At 36.0% G+C, this 23,355-nt stretch overlaps 1 protein-coding gene across 1 annotated transcript; it reads left to right on the forward strand.

Annotated features, from left to right (window-relative positions):
* The first annotated feature begins 5,071 nt into the window (after nt 1-5,071).
* LOC108681656 (hemicentin-1) lies at nt 5,072-11,176 on the forward strand. Its single transcript, XM_018170709.2, has 6 exons — nt 5,072-5,151; nt 6,610-6,983; nt 8,130-8,340; nt 8,663-8,790; nt 9,283-9,451; nt 10,949-11,176. Exons 1-6 carry the CDS (start codon nt 5,100-5,102, stop codon nt 11,059-11,061), a joined length of 1,047 nt encoding a protein of 348 aa, XP_018026198.1. The 5' UTR covers nt 5,072-5,099; the 3' UTR covers nt 11,062-11,176.
* Nucleotides 11,177-23,355: the final 12,179 nt, after the last annotated feature.

The raw sequence follows: 23,355 nt of genomic DNA on the forward strand, positions 1-23,355 counted from the left end.
ATCTCATGTGAGTTTAGGAAACAAGAGCAGCGTTTGTACTGTATGATTTTTACCATAACTATATAATGAGTTAAGGAAACAACGCATAATCATTATAATAATAATCTCATGTAAGTTTAGGAAATAAAAACAGCGTTTTTACTGTATTATTATATACGATTTTTCCACGTGAACTAGTCGGCGCTGAAATGCCTGGAATGATGAAGCTTTTAGTTACGCCAGGAGGCTCTATATAAAGATTTAAGGAAACAACGCATTATCATTATAAAAATATTCTCATGTAAGTTTAGGAAATAAAAGCAGCGTTTTTACAGTACAACGCTCATTTTTTCCCCGTGAAGAAGTCGGCGCTGAAATGCCTGGAATGATGAAGCTTTTAGTTAGGCCAGGAGGCTCTATATATTGATTCATAATCATTTTAAAAATATTCTCATGTTTAGGAAATAAAAGCAGCGTTTTTACTGTATTATTATATACGATTTTTCCACGTGAACTAGTCGGCGATGGAACGTGTGGAATGATGAAGCTTTTAGTTAGGCCAGGAGGCTGGAAACGACCGCCGGCGCCCGGCCTGAGATTTGTTGGCGTCGGCAAGGCCTAAATAAATGATCTTAAGTGTTGACTTATTCGTCTCCCAAATTTGCTGGCAAAATTTACATGTACGCTTTACTTTAAAATCGCACACTTCGATAAATGGGTCGAAATTTATCCAAACAGTGATGCATTTTTGGGTCAACCTGACCCAGTTTGTCTCGTGAAAATACGTATCAGAGCAACATCCGCTAAAGTGCGGTGCGTTGCTACTGAAAAACCTGACCCAATAATTCTTCTGAGTGCATGATTGACGGTGTGCGAAATTTTAAAAAATGATTATTTCTCCCACATTTTCCTTCCTTCGACACAAACGAAAATGAGCGAGACGATGTGAAAACTGAAGTATGGCTCGCTGCAGGTTCTAAATTCCTGAGTAGGAAACTACAGACGAGATCTCCTGGAGGCTCGTAATCTTTTATTCTAATTAAAATTGGACTTAAGAGACGGGGGTTCTTTTTTAGGTCTCAAATGACTTCTTAAGGTTTGGGGTCTTTTTGAGTCTCAAAAGACCCAGCCAAGAGTCTTTGACGTATTTAAAGCCTCGTGTGCGAGTCAAAGGCTTCAATAAGGATCTTTAATAATTAACGCGAAAAAGCATAATATATAATAATATTTTCATAAAAATAAATACGGTTATGCGAATCGAGTGAAAATTCGATTTTCGATTGAATTTTTCGTCAGATTTAAATTTTTCCTGTTAAAAAATGGTGTGACAGGAGAATTTTATAGCGAAATTGTTGTTTTTGAAATAAACCTTAGGTATAATTGAATATAATTCCATGAATAAAAAGTACAAAAATACAAAGACTGAACGATACTCCTTTATGGCAAACAGCAACTAATAGGGAAAATAAGGCCGTTCTTATTTTCTTATTTTCTTATTTCTGCCGTTATGAAGACGGCCGCAGTTATGAGACAGACAACGTTATGAGAACAACCGCCGTTATGACAGACAACGTTATGAGGACGGCGCCGTTATATGACAGACAACGTTATGAGATTGAAATAAACCTTAGGTATAATTGAATATAATTCCATGAATAAAAAGTACAAAAATACAAAGACTGAACGATACTCCTTTATGGCAAACAGCAATCTATAGGAAAATAAGGCCGTTCTTATTTTCTTATTTCTGCCGTTATGAGGACGACTGCCGTTATGAGAACGACCGGCGTTATGAGTCCGGCTGCCGTAATGAGAATGCCCGGCGTTATGAGAACAGGCTGCCGTTATGAGAACGGCCGGCGTTATGAGTCCGGCTGCCGTAATGAGAACGGCCGGCGTTATGAGTCCGGCTGCCGTAATGAGAACGGCCGGCGTTATGAGAACGGCCTGAATTGTGAGTTCGGCTGCCATTATGAGTAGCCATACTCATTCTTTGTTACAGGAGTTCTTGTTTGGCCAGAAACTGTCTCAATAAAACCAGCGCAAAGTCTTAAAACTTTCAGGCTTGGCTGAGATTTGTGAACTCAGTGAAGTTCTTCTAGAAGGTTAACATGATTTTTTCATATCTTTACGCTGTGAGTAACGGAAGTCGTCTGTCATACGCCATAAGTTTTTACATTCTGTGCGAAATTTACGCAATTAGAGACTACTTTTAAATGTTGATGTCATTGTATAGGTTCATAGTAGTTTTAACATACGATGCAGGTTTAGAGATACAGATACGTAAAAAAATCGTTACAGGCGCTCACATAATGAAAAATGTATTGATCGATTCGAACAAACGAGTTTTTAATGCTTCGAAGTTACCCTAACCAGAAGAGGGAAAGAATATTTTCATGCAGTTATAATGCTTATTATTCTGATGCGTTCTGCATAAAAGGTAATGCTTAAGTTAAATAAGTAATTATTGATGCCGCAGGCCAGTTATTATGGAGGCATTAATTTAGGTGCTCAGGCCGCGTTCAACTAATTTTATTTGGGTCTCTAAATCAAGCGTTGGTCAATATTTAGGCTTCATCCAATCAGGCTAATCGAGTGGAGAAAAAAAACATCGATTCTNCTCTAAATCAAGCGTTGGTCAATATTTAGGCTTCGTCCAATCAGGCTAATCGAGTGGAGAAAAAACCATTCTACTACCTTCTGATTTCGCAGGACCAAAAATCTCCGCATCAGAATGAATAGTACATATTGTACTCCTAATGGACATTAGGTACCGCTATCAATTGATTTTATGTACAGTGACCTATCGTGCTCTCTTGTAATCCTAATTGATATTACATACAACTCCTTCATGTATATTAATTCAGTTCCTTTGCCCTTATAGTGTACACTTGTAGGTACTCCTAATGGATATTAAGTACCCTCGCCCTAAGTAGTACACGTGCTCCACTCCTAATGGATATTAAGTACCCTCTCCCTAATTAAGTAGCACACATGCTCCACTCCTAATGGATATAAACTACACTGGATATTAAGTACGCTACCTCGAGTCGCTCGTCGGCCATGCATTAAAAATCGCTGCTTGCCTCTATGTTTATAGGGCCGGTGAAATGTGCCCACCGTGGTCCCGTAGCTGCTATTTACGGCAGCTTTTATAAGGCAATCAGAGTCCAGGATACAGCGAGGCAGCTCTTATTACAGCTATGCCAGTGGCATGAGAGAGTGGCATGAGAGAGTGGCATGACAGAGTGGCATGACAGAGTGGCATGAGAGAGTGGCATGAGAGAGTGGCATGACAGAGTGGCATGAGAGAGTGGCATGACAGAGTGGCATGACAGAGTGGCATGACAGAGTGGCATGACAGAGTGGCAGGATAGAGTGGCATGACATAGTGGCATGGCAGAGTGGCATGACAGAGTGACATGACAGAGTGATATGACAGAGTGGCATGACAGAGTGGCATGACAGAGTGGCATGACATAGTGGCATGACAGAGTGGTATGACAGAGCGGCATGACATAGACTGGCATGAGCAGAGACTGGCATGAGAGAATGGTATGACAGAGTGGCATGACAGAGTGGCATGACAGAGTGGCAGGACAGAGTGGCATGAGAGAGTGGCATGAGAGAGTGACATGACAGAGTGGCATGACAGTCACAGAGTTCGAGTAGCATGGCTGTGTGGCATGACAGAGTAGCATGACAGTGTGGCATGACAGAGTGGCATGACAGAGGGGCATGACAGAGTGGCATGACAGAGTGGCATGGCAGAGTGGCATGACAGAGTGGCATGACAGAATGGTATGCCAGATTAGCATGACAGAGTAGCATGACAGTTAAAAGTTCGAGTAGCATGACAGTATCACATGAGAGTTTCGGTTTGGTCTCGAGACTTTTTGCGAATAAAGAATTCATAGTTTTAATTGTTAAACATTGTGGAAAGCAGAATGCTGCGAGATATTAAATATAATACTGCGAATCGCTTATAAGAATAATTTCAATTCCAAAAATATTATGATACGATAAAGTAAGTACTTTGAAACACCAACATGTGTGTTGTTACTGAGTGGTATATCATAATCGACACTGTAGCTGTACTTTGAATTGGTACTGCTTGAAATTCCTTGAATAGAAATTTTACTCAAGATAAATTAATTCAACATCTACTAAATTTGAACTCGTGGTATCATTTTCAAACATTATTAAGATGCATAATAAAATAATTCTATTAATTAAATTTATTTTAGTAAAGTTAGTACTAGAATGCCACTATTAGCAACTCTTCGCATTTAACTGGTATAAGTTATAGTAATATAAGTATAAGTATCAGTAACTATTTAGTAGTATTCTTTGCTATTACCACAGAATAATAAGTTCCCTAATACTGCGGATATCAATCGGATCATGGATCAAGATCAATTATTGGATCATTTTCAAGACTAAGCAATGAATAATATCCAGTTGATAAAAAACCAAGTCATTAGTCGTACTCGCAGTTGCTGAAGATTAACGAGAGACTGGCATGAGCAGAGACTGGCATGAGCAGAGACTGGCATGAACAGAGACTGGCTTGAGCAGAGACTGGCATGAGCAGAGACTGGCATGAGGAGAGACTGGCATGAGGAGAGACTGGCATGAGGAGAGACTGGCATGAGGAGAGACTGGCATGAGGAGAGACTGGCATGAGGAGAGACTGGCATGAGCAGAGACTGGCATGAGGAGAGACTGGCATGAGGAGAGACTGGCATGAGCAGAGNGATAATTTTACACCATTATAACATAAAATATGATATATTTAAAAACATCATCATGACAGTGGTAATTTTGGCTAACATTCTAAGATTTCTGCTGCAAAGTGTTAAAAAAATAATTAAGTTTAGCCTGACACGTAATGGACATGAATAGCAAAGCCCGGCATTACACTATTCATAAACTTTTGTCTTTTATTCACATTAGAATATAATTTTAAAAATTATTATCGCCAGAATAGATTTTTATGATGTCAATTCGCGAATCTTCACTAATATAATATTTATTTTTATCATAAATAATGTTGAAATAAATAAATAATCTATTGCTCGACAGATCTCCCGCAGCCGCCCCGGCATGAAGCCGTCGCGATGAAGAGCTTCTCAGCCGTGCTGGTAATCCAGCCTCTTCTCTTCCTCTCTGGTATGTCTGTTATAACATTACTTATTTATATTAATATCTTTTTAATTCAATTCTTATTCTAAACATTATATTTTTCATACTATAGTACTTTCAATTATACTCTGATAATAAATGCTGGTCATATAGCCTCTTCTCTTCCTCTCTGGTGTGTCTCTTATAACATTACTTATTTATATTAATATCTTTTCAATTCTTATTCTAAACATTATATTTTTCATACTATGTACTTTCAATTATACTCTGATAATAAATGCTGGTCATCCAGCCTCTTCTTTTAATTTCTGGCATGTCTGTTATAACCTATTTATACCGATATTCTCTTCAATATAATTATTATTCTCAACATTATATTTCATACCAAAATCTTATCATTGTTAATATCTTTTCAGTTTAATTCTTATTCTAATTATTATATTTTTCACTGTAGTCCTATCAATTTCACTTTGATATTAAACGTACTTCATTACATTTCAAACAATCAATTTAATTCGCATTGGTTATAATTAAAAAGATAATAATTCTGTTATAACATTTCCAATTCATATGAATATCTTTTCTATTCAATTCTTATTCTAATTATTATATTTTATACTACAGTCGTCTTTTTAATTCGATTCTTATTCTAATTATTATATTTTATACTACAGTCATCTTTTTAATTCGATTCTTATTCTAAAAATTATATTTTTTACTACAGTCATCTTTTTAATTCGATTCCTATTTTAAACATTATATTTTATACAACAGTCTTCTTTTTAATTCGATTCGTTTCTAAACATCATATTTTAAACTATAGTCATCTTTATAGTTAGATTCTTATTTTAAATACCTATGATATTTTATAGTAAAGTCATCTTTTTAATTCGATTCTTATTCTAAACATTATATTTAATACTATAGTCGTCTTTTTAATTCAAGTCTTCTTCTAAACATTACATTTCATACAATAGTCATCTTTTTAATTCGATTCTTATTCTAAACATTATATTTAATACTATAGTCATCTTTTTAATTCAAGTCTTCTTCTAAACATTATATTTCATACTATAGTCATCTTTTTAATTCGATTCTTATTCTGAACATTATATTTAATACTATAGCCACCTTTTTAATTTCATTCTTATTCTAATCATAATATTTCATACTATAGTCTTATCAATTTTACTCTGATGATAAACGTATTTAATTATACTATAATTCAATCAATTAAGTTTTGATTCTAAATGTTATAAATATTTTTATTCATTGAGTCGTAGTTACCCGAAGCCGACACAGTCGTCAAATAATAAATTCTAAGAAATTCTTGGTTAAAATGCAATTGAAGAATACTAATGATATAGCTATTTTTGTATTTTCCAAGAGCTTTTGATGAAGATTTATTGAATTTATTTTGAGTTTTTGTTTCTACATTCTGGATTGATTAATTCTTTAGCGAGATTTTTACTTTTCTATTTCCAGTTTGGTGCACAAGTACGAACAATTATTGGAGAGACAGCAGTTCACAGGAAGATCTCACATCTCAAAGGCCCCATAAACCAAATCTTAAAAACTGGTTTTCGCACCAATCCACAATCTTGGACAACAACACTCACAACAAATTAAGAAGACGAAGAACAATCCCTATTTTGAAAAAGGAGCTAAAGTTCAGAAAAATTGGTGGTCCTCCGACGAAGCAAGTCTACGACCATGAAGAGCACAACCACATGCCGCCTTTTGTTGATCAGTTGCCGCCAGGTCCATTTTTTGATGTCGAGAGATCAGGCAACGTCACGGCCCTGGTCGACCAATCGGCGCGCCTCAATTGCAGGGTCAATCAGATAGGGAATAGAACCGTGAGTAAAATATTGTCTTATTTTATATGGGTAAATCTTAACATATGAGTAAAATATTGTCTTATTTTACATGGGTAAATCTTAACATATGAGTAAAATGTTGTCATATTTTATATGAGTAAATCTTAACATATGAGTAAAATGTTGTCATATTTTACATGAGTAAATCTTAACATATGAGTAAAATATTAATAAATTTTAGATAGGGAATAGAACCGTGAGTAAAATATTGTCTTATTTTATATGGGTAAATCTTAACATATGAGTAAAATATTGTCTTATTTTATATGAGTAAATCTTAACATATGAGTAAAATATTGTCATATTTTATATGAGTAAATCTTAACATATGAGTAAAATATTGTCATATTTTATATGAGTAAAACTTAATATATGAGTAAAATATTAACAAATTTTAGATAGGGAATAGAACCGTGAGTAAAATATTGTCATATTTTATATGAGTAAATCTTAACATATGAGTTAAATATTAACAAATTTTAGAGAAATATGAAAACTCAATCATCTGCCTTCAAATCTTTATAGTGTGTATTATTTACTGTTAGAACAATAAAAATAGTAATCGTTCAAATTGAGTTACTTATTTGAATACCAACATTTGGTACTTTGTTCAGGTGTTATTATACATTTGGCATCATTGATAGTTTGATTGGTATTACTGTCAATTTTTTTTTTCGCCAGTTTGGTTGGCATTTTGCAAGTTAGCTTCGTATTTCAGCCAGTTGGTGTCTTTGCTAGTTTAATTACATTTAACCTCATATGAATACCATATTTTCTAGTTAGGTTGCCATTTTTAGCGCATTTTCTCATTTATGAAAAAAAGCGCTATTGTGCTCGCCATGTCCGTCCGTATGTCTGTTCGTCTGTCTGTCTGTCTGTCTGTTTGTCCGTCCGTGACTTCACGTTTTCGTCGACGAGAAAATGCTCTCTCTATCACTCACTGCAGTGAGTACTGAGTTATATTTTATATTTTTTCCGGTTCTGGAGCATATCTAGCCAGCTTGGATGCCATTATCACCAATTTTAAGACACTAGAACCTGGTGCAACCATTATCACCAATTTTAAGACACTAGAACCTGGTGCAACCATTATCACCAATTTTAAGACACTAGAACCTGTTGCAGGTATCCTGGCTACGTCACCGAGACCTGCACCTGCTAACGGTTGGCCGCTACACCTACACGAGCGACCAGCGGTTCAGGGCAGAACACGTCGCAGGTTCAGAGGACTGGCCGCTGACCATCAAGTTTGCACAGGTGCGAGACTCTGGCCATTACGAGTGTCAAGTGTCCACCACACCGCCCATCAAACACTCGCTCTGGCTTGATGTTGTTGGTGAGTAAATCCTAATATGAGTTTTTACAATTTCCGGAGGTTACTAATTCAAGTTTTTTTCATAGCATGCAAAATTCCGGGTTTTTTTTCGCGTTTTTTAAACGCATTCATGATCACATACAACAAGGAGTAACTTATTGTAAATTAATAAACTATTCTTCTGAAGTTGAAAACATGAATTCCCTATTGAAAATGCGTATAAATTTTTCTTTTTTACTTTGAATTCCTACCAATAATTTATTTATTTGAATTTTTTTTTACATTTTTACTGATATTTCGTTTTATAACTCAAAATAATTTGGTAACATCTTACCCTCGTCAGAACCGCAGACGAGGATCCTAGGAGGTCCTGACGTGTACATCAACAGAGGCAGCAGCATCAACCTGACGTGCGTCGTGGACTACACGCCTCGGCCTCCAGACTTCGTCATATGGAAGCATAACAATAAGGTGGGAGCTGCCATATGGAATAATAAGGTGGGAGCTGCCATATGGAATAATAAGGTGGGAGCTGCCATATGGAATAATAAGGTGGGAGCTGCCATATGGAATAATAAGGTGGGAGCTGCCATATGGAAGCATAACAATTATATGAAATCGGTTTTATGCTACATGAACTTTTTATCTAAATTTGTATATATCCACTCTGAAGACCAATACATTTTATTGCTATGTAGTCTTGGCCATTTTACAACCTTATCATATAATATAGGTATCTAAGAGGAACCACAAGGCAAATTCCATTACAGTAATCCTCAGGATATTTTTTATTTATTCTGAATGTTATCAGCCACAATTGAAACAGTTTGCAATAACGCATGCAATAAATTGTGTTTATTTTAATTCTCAAAATTCTGATTTGAATTGTGTTATTTTTAATTCTCAAAATTCTGATTTGAATTGTGTTTATTTTAATTCTCAAAATTCTGATTTGTGACATAGATCATCAGCTACGACAGCGAGCGAGGCGGCGTTAACGTTGTTACAGAGAAGGGTCCCCAAACATCGACCAACCTCCTCATCCGCAACGCGTCTGAGCGCGACTCAGGCTCTTATTCCTGCAGTCCGAGCTCCGCGCCCGCAACATCCGTCATCGTACACATCCTGAACGGTGATTAACTTCAGAGCGGTATCAGTGATACACTAGATAACAACATCCGTCATCGTGCACATCCTGAACGGTGAATAACTTCAGAGTGGTATCAGTGATACGCTAGATAAGTCCGTCATCGTACACATCCTGAACGGTGATTAACTTCAGAGTGGTATCAGTGATACGCTAGATAAGTCCGTCATCGTACACATCCTGAACGGTGAATAACTTCAGAGCGGTATCAGTGATACACTAGATATGTCCGTCATCATACTTTTAGTTAATTATATTAATTAATATAATAATAATAATATAATGATTAATTTTAAATTACCTAAATGGTAAATAAACTTCAGAGCGGTATCAGTGATACACTAGATATGTCCGTCATCATACTTTTAGTTAATTATATTAATTAATAATATAATTATAATATAATAATAATAATAATAATAATAATAATAATAATAATAATAATAATAATAATATAATGATTAATTTTTAATTACCTAAATGGTAAATAAACTTCAGAGCGGTATCAGTGATAGGTACACTCGATAGGTCCGTCATCGTACACATCCTGAACGGTGATTAACTTCAGAGTGGTATCAGTGATACACTCGATATGTCTGTCATCGTACACATCCTAAACGGTAGTTAAACTTCAGAGCGGTATCAGTGATACACTCGAAAGGTGCGTCATCCTACACATCCTGAACGGTGATTAACTTCAGAGCGGTATCAGTGATACACTCGATATGTCTGTCATCGTACACATCCTGCAGAACGGTGATGAAGGTCCCAACATATATCAGTGATACTCCTGGCAGATTCGTCATAGCAAATATCCTAAGCTTGTCGGTTGTTTTCCACAGTTCAGGGGCCATACTTTCAAAACTCACTAAGTGAACGTAAATACTAACGCTCTATTTTCTTATCTATGATTGGTGGATTTTGCTTGAAAGGCCGTCAATGATTGGCTGATAAACTTACGATCTCTTAACTTTGTTTGAAAGTATAGGGACTGATAATCAATCCTCAGAAACAAGGACATCACATTTTGTGGCTGTGAAGGTAAATGGTGAATAACAATTGTCCATAACAGCCTGAATGATGTCTTCGTGCAACTGCTAATTAACATCGATGGAGCTGATTGATGTAATCGCTAAATAATTATTATAAAATTAGTGTATTTTAAGATTTGAAGTTGCCCTTTAATTTTAATATATAACAATTGCATGAATGAGGCAGAGATGTTGGACGGTAAATTGGATCTACTATTGTCTCTGGCGTATTATTAAATATTATCTTCCAAATATATCCTTATTACAAATTACTTGAAAAAATATCAAATAATAACATTACGTGAGTATTAAGAAACCTAAATATTGGCTGCTTACATATTTAAATTAGTTATTCATTATTGCAATCAAATCTAATAATATCTATAAATTATAAGCCTGAAATCTGCAATATAAAGTTATTAGCTAATGCAATCTAAAATTGATCACACAGGCGAGCACCCAGCAGCGATGCAACATGGCGGCCATTCCCCTCAGGAGCTTTCCCTCGGCCTTGCCCTCACCGCCCTCATGAGCGTCGCTTCCTTCGCTGCTGCTACCCTCTGATACGGTCGACCAAACGTTCATTATTAATAATAATTCATTCAATAAATTGGTCATTGTTAATGCTCGATCAAACGTTCATTATTGAATGTTCATTTATTCAATAAATTGTTCATTATTAATGTTCGATCAATAATCATTATTAACTGTCAATTCACTCAATAAATTGTTCATTATTAACGGTCGACCAAACGTTCATTATTGAATGTCCATTTATTCAATAAATTGTTCATTATTAATGTTCGATCAAGCGTTCACGTATGATTCCGATAACAGAATCTATTGAATTGCTCATCATTGATGTTTCAATCGACAAGGATTCTGCCGTTGAATCAACGTCGATGGAATGTTGACTTTTTGTTGACTGAATGTTGTTTTGAAAACTTTCATCTTAAAGGAAGCCATTTTCATATGAATCGAAAATAAATTATGTATAAACTCACCAGGCACCAGACGGTAATTCAACGTTGATTAAACGTTTAAACGAGTGAATTACGTCTATTGAACGTTTTTTAACGGTTATTTGCTTCGAGGGAGCCCATTCATCGCGAGGCGTTCATTGCACTACATGCGTACGCTCGAGTTTCAATTGAAATTTTATAATAAAAAATTGTTACATTTGTCAGAGATTCTATAAAGATTTAATCGTAGGTTCAAAAGTTAATTTATATCTATACTTTAAATATATACTTCGACTTACGTTAACCTTGGCCAAGAAGTAAATTTTGTGTATATAATGTCATGCTTGTTAGCTTTAATCTTGATGGGATCTTTACGGATGAAACCTAAATGCCTATGAATTTCAAGACTTCATATAATAAAAACTGGCTCAATGTTACCAGCATTTTTGCAATGCACAAAGCAAAATAATATGAATAAAGATATATGAAATTTAAATAAAAGATACGGCATTAATAGCGTTGATGATACTTGATACTAATAATAAAAGCTAAGGTTTTATCAGGAGGAAAGGCGTCTCGGTGTGCACAATTTTATACCTACCAGATATTTGTGTGCTGCTGGTTCTTCTTTGTTAATTGATGAGGCTGTAGCCATCAAATATATTTGCAGCTCTCTCAGGTTAGGCATTTACTTGCAATATTTGATTTAAACGATATATATTATCACCATCTCGTTAGCAGCGTGAAGTACAAGCTCAATAATTGAATTTGAGATGCCTTCACATAAAATTGTAATCGAAACCACATTTTCAGAATATTGTTGGTTAAGTTTTAATATAAAATATAAATAGTAAAACATGAAATGTTCCAAAGAAACATTTTCGTCGGGCGTCCTAAACGCAACGCATGTCAAGAATGTATAAAAAATTCGAATAGCACCCAATGAATTTTAATTGAAAAATTATCTTCCGTTAAAACCCGAGCCAAACTAATAAATTCAGAACTGAAATGCAGAGACAATAACTGCACGATGCTGCAGTTAAAATATCATTTTCTTTGAGGAGAGTAGCTATTTAAATTCATTTAATAAGTTGGAAATAGTTAAATCGTTATTGTAACTAGTGTTATGACGAGAGATGAATGGAACGTGGGTAATGAATGATGCCACAAGAATTTATTCCAATACCTGCCCATGCTGCGCGCTTTGAGTGCATTTTTTTAATGTTGTTCATAATGAATCTGAAACAGTTTTTCTTGAAACGTTAAATTCATTCCGAGATTATAGTGAATATTTAATTCCGGACAACGTGAGAAAAGCAAAAAAATAAATTGTAATATGTTTATAGCAGAAAGAATGATCTCACTTCCAAAGGAATATCTAGATTTTCTTTCGCCTAAACGTATGGATTGAACCGATTCACATAACTAAATTTGAAAAGCATTTATTGGAGACTTGTAAATACTGTAAAGAGAATTTTGACTCCCGTGCTTTTTGTATTATAATAAGAACAGTTTTTATGACCTAAAAATTAGTTGCTGAGTTACTAGTATATAAAAGATTACCATCGTTACCCTGTAATGATGGTCATTACCACTGGCTGATAATAACCATAGGGAATTAATTGTATCCTTTATAATAAATGGAAATGCCGACTGACAAATATATTTATTTGATGTTCACTTCCGATTAAAAAAAAAAACCTAACCGCAACGATATAATATTTTTATTAACAAGATCCAGATATCAGATATTAATGAAATTCAGATAACTTCAGAACGGCATTAACCATATTTTAACAAGTCAAAGCTTACGCCAATTTATTATATTTATTTTAAAAATTTAATACGTTTGTGCGCGTTGTGCAACCTGCCTCGTAAAAAAATTAAATAATCTACAAGGATTCTCATGAAAATTTTTGGCATATTTTCTTTTCTTGATAAAATTCAATTGGGGAAACTTTCACATATTTAATGGATCTGATGAGAAATATCACTTCCTCATTGTTTTAGTTATAAGTCGGTGAAGTGTACAGTTTTTGTATATATGCTAGATTTAAAATGTTGACATATCGGAAGATGTTCTGGCAAATACAATGGCTTCAGAACTGTTCGTTTCCATATCCTAAAGTTAACTATTAAAAACGCTATTTCCAAGTACATAATTAAGTAATTTGAAAATGAGCTTCATATAAAAAAATCGTTCAATGTATTGATAGTATTTTAGGTAAAAATCCACACATATATTTAATATCTGTGTCTAATGGGACTAACAGATATGGACCACATATATTGACTCACACACATATGCATAATAGAATTGATTGACTATTTATTCTTCGTTATCTTTTTCCGAGCACGAGGGTAGGCCCAATTTCAAAACGAACCGGTAACTGAGATTTGACCAATAACTGATTCACCCTAGACCCACATATTCATCCTAGACCCTAGACATCAAATGTGCACTAGATAATTGCAGCATCACAGCCTTGGCTAGGTCTACGTCGGTTAATTTTGAGTCTTTACAGGCACTGGCCTAATTTGGCTACTTTAGCTAAAATACGAGCGCAAGTCTAGTTGAACTTGCCAGTCCACCAGCAAAAATCTCCCTCCAGTTTCAAAAATTGTTTGAGTTGTGACCTGAAGCGCCAAGTTTGTTTGGTGCGCCGGCAGTTTTACGGACAGCAACGACCCCTCCCAAGACCTCTATGCGCTCAAGAAATATAATATAATATACACCCTGGCTACAAGCGTGTTCGGAAGACGCGTTAATGCAACGAAAATATGATACATGTTCAGCTTTTGATGTTTGAGTCTTCATTTAGTTTTTAATAACAAAGTAATTGATTATACCATATCAAAATGGACATAATTGTAAGAAAGATTATGCGCGGCAACTAATTGGCAATTTGTGGGCAATTGTATCTCGTCGGTCAATAGTAAAACGAAATCATTCATGTTAAGTCATTGTGTATGAAATAATCTGAATGAAAGGCATTCATTACCAGCGTCTTAATTCCAGCTGAGGTAACAATGTGAATCATTTGAACGCAAGCATTATGCATTAGGTTGAACACGTTAAATAAACTGGCGTCGAGACAAAACGATGTAAGTAAAAAGAAATAAAAGGCAAGTTCTGCAACGGAGTCTCGCAGGCGTGCGAGGTAAAGCCTACCGAGACTAGAGGCCGTGATTCCATTTGTCGACGGGATTTATAAGATGCGATCTCTTATAAAGTTTGAAGACTCGAGTGCGAGAAAGAGGCTTCTAAAAAACTTGCAGGATCCTCACTTGAGCGACTTAGGGAGGCCTTGATATCTTAATGCAATCGCCGAGACTCTCTGATTACTAATGAAAACCTAGGCCCCAGAACACCACGGGAGCTGTGAACAGTTTTGCGTGTTGAACTGTAAGGAGGAAACCGTACACTCAGAGAAAAGGGTGGGTTATAATGTTCAAATATTGACCAACTATCTCACCCTCAGCACAACCAGAGAAGATACGTAGCACTGAAACGTCATTAATGGAGAGCCTTAAACTGGGTCAGGATGACTCACAACGGGCAAAATGTGTGTCATAATTTGGGTAAGATATCATTCAATTCTAAAAGTGTACTGGAGAATGTCGTGCGTTAAGAAAAGTGAGATCAAATGAGGTAATATGGTCACGGCATCAATGTCGTGAGTTAAGAAAAGTTTAAAATAAAAAAGCTAAAATTTACAATGCATATAGGCAGCCCATATATGCATATATTTTGATAGTATATCTAGTGAAACAATAACGTCAGCAAGGCATCAATTAGCGTCTAGCATGTTTCTAGTTCTTAACAAACTCTTTCCATTGAATACTCTGGATAGAGCGCTTTATTTAGACAAGTTTGGTTAAAAAGAATGCCATTCTTATTCAGAACTTTCTTTTAGAAGTTTTTTCTAAGTTTCTCCAGCTTTTTCATAATATTATCAATAACAGTTAAGTACACTATTTTAGATTATGACGGCTTTGCAATAATTTTATTATCTATGTTGTGAAAATGACTCGTCTTTCGGTCGCTCAACGTATTCTCTGTTATGCAAATGTTTTGCATATTCTGAAAAGCAATAGACTACAGACAAAGGTACCGAGCATCGAAATCTTCAATAATAATCATTAATTCAAATCAATAATCAAATTTCAATTGATTATTATTACATAAATTAAATTTAATTTAAATATTAATCATTAATTAAAATTAATAATCAAAATTTTACTCGCAAAATATAGCGAATTTTCCCTAGAAGTATTGTCGAATTACATCGGCCGTGATTCTTACAAGCCCATGTAAAATATTAAATCCTACCCTCAAGCATCAGATTTTTCACCACGCATGGGCATGCATTTACAATCATCAGCACGGACATGCATTTATTGATGCTTTCTGGGTAGGATTGAGGCTGGGCTGCAGGATTGCAGGATATGGCTGCAGGATATGGCTGCAGGATATGGCTGCAGGATATGGCTGCAGGATTGCAGGATATGGCTGCAGGATTGCAGGATATGCCTGCAAAAACATCGTTAAAACTAAGCCTCTCGAAAAGCCGATACGAAGAAGTATTCAATATAACATTCCCACGTCGCCTTGAACTTCGCTGTAGTGCACCTTTATGCAACGTTGAGGTACGTGCGACATGATGGGCGCTGTTAGGTTTTGATGTTGTAGCCTGCCTCTGTTGTTATGGTTACATCAAAGTCTCAGGAATTACATCAAGGGCTCCTCAGAGACCGGACATTCCAGCGGCAAGTTTCGCCGTAGGGCGACAGATGATGAATAAATTTTACAGACTTGATGGCTTGAAGCAGACGTCCTAGTAGAGAAGGAAGCTTTCGTTGTTTGCGAAATGTCAAGTGCTATGAACCGTGAAAAATGAATTTTTCACGTGAGGTACCGTTCATTTACATTTAAATTGTATAATATGAATTTTGTATCCTGATAAATGATATTTACATGACTGATAATATTTGTAATTGTGGCTTCGTATATTATTCAATATGTTCTTTTGTTTCAGTAAATCAAGTTTTCTGACTGTTAACCTCCTGCAATTTGATTCGCTTCTCACGAAAACCTGTGAAAAACATATTCTTCTTTTTTTTTGCGCGAGTTCTTTTGCAAGCCACATCCGCAAGTCGAAATCCGTCGTGTATCCTTCAGCGAACACAATCTGGAGCTGAGGCCTTACTCTCGGCATACGCTCAGAAAAATAAATCCTTCATATTGTCCAAATAATTACTCACTTTCTTACCCACAGAACGAATGAGTCATATTGTCCAAATAGTGACACACTTTCTTACGGACAGAGCGAGCAGAGACGTAGCAATGATACGTGATTTTTCTAAGCCAAATTTCGTCGAAATGACCCATGCACACAAGGGGAGAAGTGCTTCGTTATTTGGACAATGTCTCACTTATCTCCCCGAGTGCGGCGTACTAAATGTACCATGTAGCCGTAACTCTGGCCGTTCATGAAGCATATTTCACGAAAACGATCTTTCCGAGGCGCGCGCAAAAGAATACATTTCTATGCGCCGAGCCCGGCGCAGAAAGCAACTGTGAGGGGATGCATCGCTGTCCAAGTAACGATGCACTTTTTATACTGTGTGGGTCATCCCTGTGATCAAAACGAGAATGATAAAGCGAAGAGACCACTCACAGAAATTAGTGAGAATTTACCCGAATAACTATATACTTTTTATCTTGAGTGTATCTTCCTGACCCAGTTTGTCCAGTCAAAAAATATAACTCAGTACTCACTGCAGTGAGTGACAGGGAGCGCATTTTCTCGTCAACGAAAACGTGAAGTCACAGACGGACAGACAGACGGACGGACATGACGAGCACAATGTAGCGTCTTTTTTCACAAATGAGAAAATGGGCTAAAAAGAAAGGCGTATCACTGCCACGTTCGCTCTGTTCTCGTGCTGTGGGTAAAATAGTGTGTCTTTATTTGGATAATATTACCTATTCATTTTTCTAAGTGACGGACGAGATCCTGCGGCAGACACCACGCGCCCATTCCTGCATTCAGGACTCGCAGGAGCGGGCCGATATGATGGGAATATCGAAGGATACCCGCAGCCTTTATTGCCTACTTGGATCAAAGATTTCTAAAGAATAGAAAAGAATCAAAAGAAAGTCCCGGGCTTCCTGGATCTATTCAAGATTACATAGAGAGAAGATGACAATGATAAAATTCAGAATAATTAAAATATTTTCAGTAAAATGTGACGGAGAATTGAATCATTGAATGTACAGCAACTCAAAGGAAATTGTGCTTCGCGTGTAGTAATTCATGGTGAATAAAATCATTGACGATCAGATAAAAATATGAACAATAAGAAAATAAAATAAAATCTTATTGAGTGCCCAGAATGAAAATTACAAAAAAGGTTCTTTGCAAAATATAATGGGATTTGAACGCCATTAGTGATCATCTTCTATGATGGATCTTTTTCACCCTTTGTTTATTTCATTGTAAATGTAAAGAATGTTCCTTTCGCTTCTCAACAGATGGTGCTTGACATCAGGTGGTAGAACATAGAGTTTTATAATCTAGCAATGAGATTTATCCTTTATGAGATCCAGGAAATGTAATTTGGCATTTATTTAATCTTGCATTTATACATTTCATCTAATATAGCATAAATTTATCCTCTATGAGAACAACTGATAGGACGAGTTCTAACTTTTTGTGGTACTCAATAAATTAGTACTTAGTAATATAGCTTTTGTAATATTTTTTCACTAGCTCGCACCTGGTTGTAACAGTTGTTTATAATATTTACGTTAATCAGAGGCCCCGTTTGTACACAATTATATTATCGTGAGACTTTCTCATGATTGTTTCCATTAAATTATTTGAAGACGTGAACATCTGAAAATGCGAGGTTCCATTGACATTTTACAAAATAATGACATGCTAATAAATGATAATAATAATAATGATAATGATAATAATAATGACACACAGCGCTAGAAAGAACTGGAAAAACTTAATACAATATTGGTGTGTTTCTAGTTCAGGTGAACGATATATCAAGATGAGAGTTTTATAAGTAGTAACAAGAGCAAATGTTTATACGCAGTAAATACGTTGGTAAAGGATATGTTAGAACGCGAAAAAACTATAAATGCATCGATAATTTTAACTTCACTAAAATAAATTTAGTTTGTGCAACAATTATGCGACATTGCGAAGAAATTTAAATAAATCTTTGTTCAGAAATGATTTTGTCACAAAAAATTTCTATACTTAGCAGAAAAAAAGCTACTCAGTCTGACCACTTGTCGAAAAAAAACCTAGAACACGCTTGAAATTAAGCAAAAATTTAGGTTCCCCGACAAGCCAGACATCGAGCAAGGATTGGTATCACCTTCAAGTTCCAGACGTCTGAATCTTGAGTTGAGTCCTCCGAGAGTAGTTCTGTTTCTGAACTTTCAAGGAGGAAAAACAAAGGCAGTAAATCTTTCAGAAGTTGCTACTGTGAGCTCAGCGAGTTGTGAGAAGCGGGTGTTGTCTGGTTACAACCAGCAGGTTGTTTGGTTACAACCAGCAGGTGTTGTTTGGTTGCAACCTGCATGTGTTGTTTGGTTACAACCAGCAGGTGTTGTTTGGTTACAACCTGCATGTGTTGTTTGGTTACAACCAGCAGGTGTTGTTTGGTTACAACCAGCAGGTGTTGTTTGGTTACAACCATCAGGATCTGCGTGTGTTTTCTGTACAGAAAAGTTGCAAGTCATGCAATCAAGACTAATAATTGTTGTTACTTTGATGGCTGACTTTCGGACTGGTCTGTTTTTTTCAGAAAGCGTCATAAAAGTGTTAGGTGCAGAAAGCGTAACTAGCATAGTTTTGTTTAACTTTGAACTTTGCATTCGCCCTGAAAAAAACAACTGAAAGTAAACTGTTTCCTAAACCACAGAAACATCGTAGTCAAAATGAAATTATTTCATTATTCATTCGTTTATTTCGTATAAATTCATCACCACAATTTTTGCAGGCCATTCTGAAAACCTTAATAGATCAACTTTCCACACCGGCACACGCCTATTATATGGGATTCTTATATCGATAGCTTATTTTAATAGCACATTGGCCATCAAAACTCCTAATGCCAATCAAAGGAGTTTTGAAGGCTAAAGCTCATCAACCCTACAACACTGTCGTATTTTTCATCGATAAACTCATCACTTCACAATATAAAGTTCAAAATTGCTACCGTTTTCCGTGATAGATGATGTGTCGAAGAAATGCAATTTCGTGAGTTCAAGATCCTTCAAAGGATTTTTATCAGTACTTAATAGGAAAGGGTGCCTTTGATCCGCCTAGTGAGAAAAACTTTACAACTTCGTAAGAACATTGAACCGCTGCTCATAAACTTTGCATGCGGATCAATATCTGCGGTAAAAAATGATGGTTTCTACATGGAAGAGTTCAGCCGTTCATCAGAAAAGAACGGCGCAGAGTGGAAAATATGAGGGAAATTTCTGTCATACAATAGAAAAGTGCTCTTCATTAATGCGAGTATAATAATTGTTTATGATAAGAAAACAATCGTATGTACAGTATTGGTTTCTTGTGCGTCATCCAGGTTTCTAATTTGTTGTCAAAGTGGGCAAAAATTCAAATGTTAAACTACGTTCCAATCAAAGGCTCTCCCTTTAAAATTGTTACCCAAATTTTCAGCAAACTTTGTATCGATTTGAGATTGTTCAAGCATATTATTTTTCTGTTTCGGGCTCGAAAGTTGTTCTGATAAACCAATCAAACGGACAGTTCTATGCAAAAATTTTAAAGAAATAGTTTAACTTGTTTGACAGAGATTTCAAGCGCCCTGAACTACAAACCGATGTCCCAAACCATCGATACTTTAGATTGAGTCCCAATAAATTCCATTGTCCCAGTTAATGACACCGAGGGCATTATTTACTTTAATTACTCATCATTTTTTTAATTATTTACTTTTCTTGATTTCTACCTATTGATTATTCTTTGTTAGAAGTGTTTTTGAAGATGCATTTTGAAATTTTCGCTATGATTATTATGAAAAAACGAAGTACAATAAACACTTCTACCACATACTTGCTATAGTATAATATATGCACAAATGGTTAACTTTTCAAGAAGTATGTTGCTTAACTAGTTGCTAGAAGTGTATGCTGGTTAACTTTGCTATAAGTATTAAGCCTAAGTTTGCTAGAAGTATGATGGTATAAGTTTGCTAGAAGTATGATGGTTAAGTTTACTAGAAGTATGATGGTTAAGTTTGCTAAAAGTATGATGTTTTTTTCTCTTGCATGAAAGAAGCCTAAATTTGCTAGAAGTATGATGGTATAAATTTGCTAGAAGTATGATGGTATAAGTTTGCTAGAAGTATGATGGTTAAGTTTGCTAGAAGTATGATGGTATAAATTTGCTAGAAGTATGATGGTATAAGTTTGCTAGAAGTATGATGGTTAAGTTTGCTAGAAGTATGATGTTTTTTTCTCTTGCATGTAAGGCCGTTGAAAGTTGTGCAAGACTGCGAAGTGATCCGTAGAGTAAAGATGAAAGTTGCTTGGTATTCTGGAGCGGTCTCGGCCTAACAGCAACGGCTCTTCTGACGACTTGCGAGGCTCGAGACGCCCTGTGGGCCGTCGTAACCGTAAGCAGCCGAGACTCTCATCACTACGGAGGATCCTTTTGTTAAATATAAAGCATTGCAAGCAAGAATCCTCATGTGAATGAAAATGATTCGAATTATCAAGAAAAAAATCGTTTTTCTTTCAGTAGTTGTATATTTTAAGGCGGTAGAATTTTTAAGTGGGTAATTAACTATTTAAAAGCGGTAAAAAATTGTTGTCGATCAGTTCATTCAGTTTCTGGGAGACAAAAGCATTCAAAATTCTTGACAAGCAAACGCTTGATATATTTCACGACCAATCCGAAAAAAAGTAAAAACGGATCACAACTTTTTCCCAGACAATATTTTCGGACAAAACATTTTTAAAATTTTTAATCAAATGTATTTTTTAATTACGTAGATAGTTCATAACAAATAGCACCTCGAAATGAAGTCTCGGGTTTTGGAACCAAATTCTCGGAGAAATTAATGGGCCATATTATCAAAGTAGTGACACACTTTACGCAAGTAACACTGATACGAATTTTTACCGGCCCTAAGTGGGTCAAGATAACCCACACTTTGCCTTATTTGGACAGTAACATTGCATCAGTATTTATACTTCATCCTGTAGTAGTACCTCATCACTATTTGGACAAAGGCTCACTAATTTCTGCGAGTGCAGGAGGCTCGTTCAATGCTCGCACAATGTGGCGTAAAAGCGATCGCCGTCATCGTAACTTTTCTCTAAGAGACGAAGCTCTCTTGGGGGGGTGTCTTACCGACTGCACTGAAAGAAATAAGTGAAACTTTGACCAAATAGCGATTAACTTTTTGTCCTTATTTGGGTCATCCTGAGCCCGTTTGGCCCAGAAATAGCGGCTACGTCCGAGCTCCGCTAGTACCGTAGTTGCGTCGCTACTCTGACAATGACCCAGACATGTTTCTGAGAATAACATTAATCGAAAATTTCCAGCGCGCACCAGATTTAAAAAGGATTAAAGCGGCGTGCGTGGCCAGACTTCATTCAATTGCAATTGGACGGATAAAAGCCCCTGGAACATTTCAGACATTCTTAACAAAGGTGGTCTCTGAGAGAACAAATCTAATTACTTAAGAGTAATAAACTGTTTCAGATATCGAGCAGACTTTTGTATCGTCGGCAAGAAAGAAGCTGCAGAGCTTTTAGTAGTCTCGGACACTCAGAGGAATGAGTGAGAGTTTGTCCATATATATCAATTCACTTCTTGACCGAGCATTGGGCATTATGACACAGTTTGGAGCGGCAAGAGGGCGTGCTACGTCCGCTCTTTCCTCATGCGGTGGGTAAGAAAGTGTGTTATTATTTGGACAATATTACCTATTATCTTTCAGAGTATAAGAGAGCTGGTCCCGAAGCACCAAACGAGGGTATCGTGTAAACATAAATGGACGCCCTCACATTATGTTGTTTGTGTTACTATTGGAGTTACAAGTTAACAAAGAGAACTATAACCGGACCGAGTCTGTTATTGGACCCTCATCAACTTCAGAGAGGTAACAAGGTTCATTTTCTTCTCGGATTTGTGATAAATAAGTGATACTTGATAAATACGTGATAAATAAGTGATATATGCGTGATAAATACGTGATGAATACGAGCTGATACTTAATTACTTAATAACTATAGCGCTGCAGAAAGTGTACATATTATAATAAGTATTGAACGAAAGAAATATGTCTAAATATCGAAGTATGCTGCAACTTCATGGTCACCTTGGCAAACCATTTTTTAAAAAGCACGAATAAATGACCACTTGTTGCAATTTAAAGAAATAGCAATTGCGATTAAAATTTTTCCTGCACTAACCGATGAAATCCGCTCATGAATATATCGGAGAATTCGTTCAAAAATATGTTGTAAAATTTCCTGATTTCTTGAAAATTCGCTCATATCGCGAAATTACTTTATGAGAATGTTTTTAATTTTGCCCCTGAATTAGTCGGAACATTCATTCATAAATAGTTAGGATAATTCATTCATTAATACAACGTGAANAATGTCAGTACAATTACTGGCAGATAATGCCAGTACAATTACTGGCAGATAATGTCAGTACAATTACTGGCAGAGAATGTAAAGCTACAGTCGGTGTTACTACTGCTTCTGGTGAGCAGGAGCCGTGCTATCAAAACACGCCCTTAAACTGCATACAGCGGCACAAGTACACGTAGCGGCCTAAGTATGCGTAGCGGCATAGGAACACGTGACGTCATATGAACACGT

The sequence above is a fragment of the Hyalella azteca genome, unplaced genomic scaffold, assembly GCF_000764305.2.
Source record: "Hyalella azteca isolate HAZT.00-mixed unplaced genomic scaffold, Hazt_2.0.2 contig10572, whole genome shotgun sequence".
In the NCBI taxonomy this organism is placed as follows: Eukaryota; Metazoa; Arthropoda; class Malacostraca; order Amphipoda; family Hyalellidae; genus Hyalella; species Hyalella azteca.